A 7,495-nucleotide genomic window follows, 5' to 3' on the forward strand; every position below is an offset into this window, starting at 1 on the left:
TGGTGACTCGCCCATCCGCACCCCTGGGATCCCTTCATTCCTCGTTCCTGGAGCCTTCTCTGCTCCTCTTCCTTCCTTCTCCCTCTTCCAGGCCTGGTCCTCTGTTTCTAGGCCCACCTCCGGAGCTGAGCTCATGCAGAGCCCCTGCTCCCTGTCACTTCTGTTCAGACTTCTCTGCACTGAACTAAGATGGTGCCCACCTTTTATACTCCCTTCTCAGTGCACCTAGGAACTGCTTCCTCCCTGCTCCTGCACTACAGGGTTCTCCTTCCTCAGTGTTCACTCCCCCCACTCCAGCCAGGGACAGGGACTGTCGTGCCCATCTCTGGGGCATATCGGTCGCCCTGCCCCATGGGAGAGTGGTGTAATGCATGCAGGTGTTGGGGTCCTGATCCACACTCCATCCTTATCTGAGAGTGAGATATCACACCTCTGGGTGAGGTGCAATACCTCTGTAGCAACCGAGCCCTCAGGGTGCTACAGTTCCATTTATCTTCAGCCTAGGTGACGTATTGCAATACAGGGCCGTGATTTTGGCTATAAAAGGTTCCCCTAGACCCCTACCCCAAGCTTTTTAAGAGAATAATATATGGCGTGCCAGGAGACTCTATGGAATGCTATCTCAGCATGCAACGAGAGTATCTAATTACAAATTTTTAACTGCATCTAGCCCAGGAAATACTTTGTGCCTAGTTACAGTGTCTGCTAGTCAGCAGATTATGCCAGCTGTTAAGCAAGGTACACCACCTGTAGTTTGGACACTTCATTTTTTCAAAGGAAATGCTTTGGGACCCTGGGATACTCAGTGAAGAGCATCCGGAGGCACCAAAAGGCATAGGGGCTGGGACTGGTGGTAGGACGCCTTGCTGTGGACCGCCGAGCTCGATCCTTATAAAAGCTTTTTAACTGCAGCAGCTTTAGTGGATGCTACTGGAGCTGGAATTTTTTTGCATTATTTTCCATTTTATTGATGTTTTTTAAGGCTTTTGAGACAAAGGGAGGGTATCCAATAGATTGAAAAGTTGTTATGATAAACAAAAACTGGGGTCACTTTTGGACTCAGAAGCCAAAAGGTAGTCAAAAACAAGTGTGAGATGTAACTCAATGAAAATTGTGTTCTCCAGTTTTATGTCACAAGTGATGGGTTACTGTCTTCAGAGCTGAGAGTATGCTCATTCATTCTGAATGCTACAGTATCAAAACTGTCTGTCGCAGAGATAATTGGTATTCATCATCATGGACCTGACTTCCATGAGTTTATCAGTGCATCATAAACTCTTTGATAAATTATCACTTCAGGTACAGTGTGTCGTAGTCAGGACATGTCTCTGACCAGCTCTAGTCATAGCATTCACAGACAAGTGAGGCTTGGCGATCTTGCTGTTCATCGGCAAAACTGAGGAATCATAATTGGAAGCCGTTTGATACCATAATAGGCTCTAGCTCTAGATGTGATTGATGTCCCTGTTCTTCCAAAGAGGTGCCATGGATGAGTAAGAAGAAAGCTTTTCTTACTAGTGTTGTGTAAGTTGTGGACATTTTCGGGTACAGCTTGTATTTGTGCCACCTTCGAACATGAAACCAACTGAAGATACCTAGAAGACATTCATTTATTTAAAAGGTTCTAATTGTTTCCACAGTCTGGGTGCTGTGTAATGTAATATTTCTCCAGATAAGGCATCAGTAGTGTGTAAATCTGGCAAATATGACCACACCATAGGGCTTCCAATAGGACCTCATCTACCCCCTTATAGTTATAAGCTTTGCCTCTTTCTATTTCGTCAAACTATTTTTATTGTTTTTTAAAAGGAGGGAGAACAATACACACAGAGGATTTTTTTATAAACAAACATTGGGAGGATTGGGAATTGTTTAGAGGGAAAGGAAGGAAGGAAGGGAAAGGGTAAACTTTATAGGAAATCTGTCACCCCCTGGGTGATATCAGACCTCTACTATGGCCATACAGGGTATAGAAAAGTAAATCTATACTTACCTGTGTGGCCCATAGCAGGGGTCTGATTGCAGAGAAAAGCGCTTTAATCAATTATTTTTTCCACAGGCTTAATGTCCGGGGATGCCAAGCAATCCCCGCCAATCTGCTTATTATTCCCCTAAATCCCCATCTATATGCTTAATTATAATATCCCCCCTCCCCTGCATGTCACAGGACCGTGTGGTGTGCAGGGGAAGGGGGATATGATAATTAAGCAGAGAGGTGGGGATTTGGGGGAATAATAAGCAGAAAGGCGGGGATTGCTTGGCGTCCCCGGATGTCAAGCCTGTGGAAAAAATAATCCAATCGGCTATAAAAGATGAATTATTTCCTTCATATAGTTTGAATGCTGAGTTGACTTGTGGATCCTCTTCTGGAGATGATATTGAAAAAGTTTTGTTTCCCAGATGAACCTGTAGAGTTGTTGAATGTGTCTATTGATATCTGATTCCAGCCTGTATTAGGTCCTTGATGATACTTTGCATTGATTCCCTTTCACATTTTATTTTCCGTACACCTCACAATTAGTCAGAATGTCAAACTTTTTACAAATTCTATATAGAAAGTTTAATCTAATATTATCAAAGTCATTGATTATTATTGTATTATTAACAATATATTTCTTAATAACCTGCTCCCAACTAGAAAATCTACAATTTTTAATTAACCTAAATCGCCAGTCTCATCTGTTTAGTTTATTCACATGAGTATATTTATCAGGATCCTGCGAGAATCTTCCATGTTTTTCTGACACTATAAATTAAATCAATTTCTGTGAAATTTTACCAATTACATAAAAAGACACAATGGTTCTGTATCACATCATGGCTAAAAACACCCCGGATATCTTGTGAGCCTCCAGTAAGGTAAACCATTAGTACAGAGAATATAACATATTATCATTCATTTAGCACATTTCCACTTTATCCACTTATATGTTTTTTAATCTATAGGAGAAAAAAGGTCTTGGACATTCATCGACAGAAATTATGTGTGAGGAGAATCAGACACAAGTCACTCAGATTCGTCTTCTTGGATTCCAAAGTCTATCCGAATATAAAACTCTTTTATTTGTATTATTTCTCTTGACTTACATGTGTATTCTTGGTGGAAACCTTCTCATTATTATTTTAGTGACCACCATTGACCACCTCAAAATCCCAATGTTTTTCTTTCTGAAACACTTATCAATAGCAGATGTCTTACTAACCACCAGCGTTATTCCCATGATGTTGGACATAATATTTCTTGAAGAAGGTATTTTGTCCTTTTGGAGCTGTGTGATACAGTTGTATGTATTTGGTATATTTGGATTTATTCAATGTTTCTTCCTAGCCGTCATGTCATTTGATCGATATTTGGCCATTTGCCATCCATTACATTATTCCTCACTAATGAGTCCAGATCTTTATCTTCTGCTGGTTATTGGCTCATGGTGTTTGGTTGTTGTGTTGGTATCAAGTGAGTTATTGTTTTTTTTCCAATTTAACTTCTGTGGCTTGAATTCCATCGACCACTTCTTCTGTGACTTTGGTCCTGTAGTTGAATTGAGTACATCAGACACTTCAGTTTTGTTATTGCAAGACTTTGTTATTTCCATCATTTCTATGTTTCTTCCATTTGCTTTTATTATTATTTCCTACGTTTGTATTCTCTTTGCCATCCTTAACATTTCTTCAACTTACGCTAAAAGAAAAGTCTTCTCCACTTGTAGCTCCCACCTGACCACAGTGTGTGCCTATTATGGTACTAAAATCGCAGTCTATATAATTCCATCTGATGAGAGCTCATCCAATATCAACAAATACAGATCCCTGTTGTATTTAGTGGTGACACCATTGATGAATCCCGTAATCTACAGTCTGAGGAACAATGAGATTAAGAGAGCTATGCAAAAAATGATGAGTCTTATTCAAAGAGGATGGAAAAGATGAAACGTTCTGTTCTTGCGCTCCTTTCCGATAATTACTTTATGACATAGATAACCACTATAAATCAATGACTTAAACTATTTGACCAAACATTGATGACCACCTAGTTATTATTAGGGTTTTGTCAAATCCGAGTTTGAGCATGCTGCTTCTACCTCTGCCTTGGTCACTAGGCGGTGTAACACTGATGCTGCAGTTACAGCTGGACGATGGCAGCACGTGGTTGTTTAGCTGTAAGATTGCAGAAACTGCTTATCCATTTCCTGTCCACCTGTGTTTTGCTGCAGTGAGCTGGTAATATGATAAGTCGTCTTCGGGAAGCAATGGGCAAGGCTCCTTTCTATTTAAACCCCAGCACACAATCTCTGGCTGCCAGTTATTTATTTGAACTAGACCTGGTGACTCTAACCCATTGATACTTTGCTTATACTTTTTTTTATCTCAGCCCGCATTCTAACAGTCACTGGCTTTCTGATTTTGCCCCTGACTTGACCTATTGATATTGACCTTTTGTGAGCATTGTTCTTGCTGCCAACTTGCTCCACTGTTTCGCAGCTAATTTCATGGCCCTTGTCCAAAGGTTCCTGTGTTAGCTTACTTCTCTGTTCAGGGTTTAATGTGGGAATCCCAGGACAATCCCTGAAATGTTATAAATTAAGTGGCTTGCACATAGACTGTCCGTGGAAACCCTATTAATAGCAACCAGACCTCTATGTACAGTGTACCCATTACAGAATAGTTGGCTTAATAAATTATAGTTCCCTGCAAGTGGTGGTCGATCAAATACAAAATGTGGTCCTGTTTGTCTAGAATGATACAGGGAAAAAATATATATACAGTGGTGACCAAAAGTATTGGCACCCCTACAATTCTGACAGATAATACACAGGTTCTTCCTGAAAATGATTGCAATCACAAATTCTTTGGTATTATTATCTTCATTTAATTTGCTTGCAAGGAAAAAACACAAAAGAGAATGAAGAAAAAATCAAATCATTGATCATTTCACACAAAGCTCCAAAATTGGGCCAGACAAAAGTATTGGCACCCTCGGCCTAATACTTGGTTGCACAGCCAAAATAACTGCGAACAACCGCTTCCGGTAACCATCAATGAGTTTCTTACAATATTCTGCTGGAATTCTAGACCATTCTTCTTTGGCAAACTGATCCAGGTCCCTGATATTGGAAGGGTGCCTTCTCCAAACTGCAATTTTGAGATCTCTCCACAGGTGTTCTATGGGATTCAGGTCTGGACTCATTGCTGGCCACCTTAGAAGTCTCCAGTGCTTTCTCTCAAACCATTTTATAGTGCTTTTGGAAGTGTGTTTTGGGTCATTGTCCTACTGGAAGACCCATGACCTCTGAGGGAGACCCAGCTTTCTCACACTGGGCCCTACATTATGCTGCAAAATTTGTTGGTAGTCTTCAGACTTCATAATGCCATGCACACAGTCAAGCAGTCCAGTGCCAGAGGCAGCAAAGAAACCCCAAAACATCAGGGAACCTCCACCATGTTTACTGCATCTTTTAATGCCTCTTTTTTTATTCCTATACACTATATGTTGATGTTTTTTCCCAAAAAGCTCTACTTTTGTCCCATCTGACCAGAGAACATTCTTCCAAAACGTTTTAGGCTTTCTCAGTTAAGTTTTGGAAAACTCCAGCCTGGCTTTTTTATGTCTCAGGGTAAGAAGTGGGGTCTTCCTGGGTATCCTACCATACAGTCCCTTTTCATTCAGACGACGACGGATAGTATGGGTTGAAACTGTTGCACTCTTGGACTGCAGTGCATATTGAACTTGTTTGGATGTCAGTCGAGCTTCTTTATCCACCATCCGCACAATCTTGCGTTGAAATCTCTCGTTAATTTTTCTTTTCCGTCCACATCTAGGGAGGTTATCCACAGTGCCATGGGCTTTAAACTTCTTGATGACACTGCGCACGGAAGACGCAGGAACATTCAGGTCTTTGGAGATGGACTTGTAGCCTTGAGATTGCTCATGCTTCCTCACAATTTGGTTTCTCAAGTCCTCAGACAGTTCTTTGGTCTTCTTTCTTTTCTCTATGCTCAATGTGGTACACACAAGGACACAGGACAGAGGTTGAGTCAACTTTAATCCATGTTAGCTGGCTGCAAGTGTGATTTGGTTATTGCCAAAATCAGTTAGGTGCCAAAGGTAAGTTACAGGTGCTGTTAATTACACTAAATAGAGAAGCATCACATGATTTTTCCAACAGTGCCAATACTTTTGTCCACCCCTTTTTTTAGGTTTAGTGTGGAATTGTATCCAATTTGGCTTTAGGTCAATTCTTTTTGTGTTTTTTCATTGAAGACAAATTAAATGAAGATAATAATACCAAAGAATTTGTGATTGCAATCATTTTCAAGAAGAAACTGAGTATTATCTGAAAGAATTGCAGGGGTGCCAATACTTTTGCCATCACTGTATATTTTTGTCCCATGTTGGCCAGTAGATAGAAAAATATTTAGATTTGAGAATCCTCAGTGGTTGATACCTTTTTTTGGCAAACTGAAAAGATGGTAACAGATTGTAAGCATTCAAGGCTATTCAGGCCTTTTCATCAGGCTAATAAAACACAAAATCTGGAGAGTCACATATTTATACACATTAGGGCACAGAAAAAAATGCAATAGATGAGACAGGTAAAGTTAAGCAGAGCAATTACTGTAGGAAAAAGATAAACCGCTCTGGCTGTAAATATTGGATTGGTTCATAGGACTCTTATGATGACCCCAAAGTTCTGAGGACCACATTCCTTAGTTGATGTAGAATGACATAAATAGAGATGAGCAGTGTTCGAATCGAATTGTTCGCCAATCTCAAATTCGAGCTGTTTTGGGCAGTGTTCGAGCCGTTCGACAAACCCGAACGATTTGAAAAAAATCCGGCTGTTCGAGGTTATGTTCGATAACTGTTCGTGCACCAAAATGATAACTGGATTTTTTCTCAGTAATGCTGAAAATTAATGTTAATACGCAGTTTGAGTGTACAGCGGGGCGGGGGGAGGGGCAGGGGATGAATCTCTGCAGAAATAATGAAGATCTCCATTTTTTTTTCTCTTTCCCGCATTTACAGTGGGGAGGTGCAATCTGTCAGCCTATCAGCAGCGCACACATGGAGAGAAGTGCTTTTTTTCACACAAGCAAGGGCATGTGTCATTGGCTGTGTATGTCACATGTCATTGCCCTATAAGACCCAGCCATTTTCCCCGTCGCCACCATTTTCTCACTGCTGCAGCTGAGTGTTAGACAGCACTGCTGCTGCTGTTAGCGCTACATAGTGTAACTGAATTGCAAGCGAATTTTCTCTTAAATAGACAGAAAGGTTTAGGGAGTAGGGACTAGTTTGCAATTGCAGCCCTTTTGAGGGCTAGGTTACAGCAGTTCCTAGCACTTTTAGCAGGCAGGTCTGTGCTCTCAAATCGACAGATAGGTTGGGAGTAGTGACTAGTTGTAATTCCAGCCCTTTTGAGGGCTAGGTTACATCAGTTCCTATCACTTTTTGCCAGGCAGGTCTGTTTTAGTGCTCTGCAAGTGGTTTTCACAG

At 40.9% G+C, this 7,495-nt stretch overlaps 1 protein-coding gene across 1 annotated transcript; it reads left to right on the forward strand.

Moving 5' to 3' along the window:
* Positions 1-2,982: 2,982 nt before the first annotated feature.
* LOC141167452 (olfactory receptor 1f45-like) lies at positions 2,983-3,927 on the forward strand. Its single transcript, XM_073654854.1, has one exon. It carries the CDS (start codon positions 2,983-2,985, stop codon positions 3,925-3,927), a length of 945 nt encoding a protein of 314 aa, XP_073510955.1.
* The last annotated feature ends 3,568 nt before the right edge of the window (positions 3,928-7,495 follow it).

This window comes from Phyllobates terribilis, unplaced genomic scaffold (assembly GCF_046119375.1).
Source record: "Phyllobates terribilis strain yellow unplaced genomic scaffold, ASM4611937v1 Scaffold_11__3_contigs__length_659146591, whole genome shotgun sequence".
NCBI lineage: Eukaryota > Metazoa > Chordata > Amphibia > Anura > Dendrobatidae > Phyllobates > Phyllobates terribilis.

Bases quoted from the DNA above. Each gene is read 5' to 3' on its own strand.
- LOC141167452 (XM_073654854.1), top strand. From the start codon at position 2,983: ATGTGTGAGGAGAATCAGACACAAGTCACTCAGATTCGTCTTCTTGGA.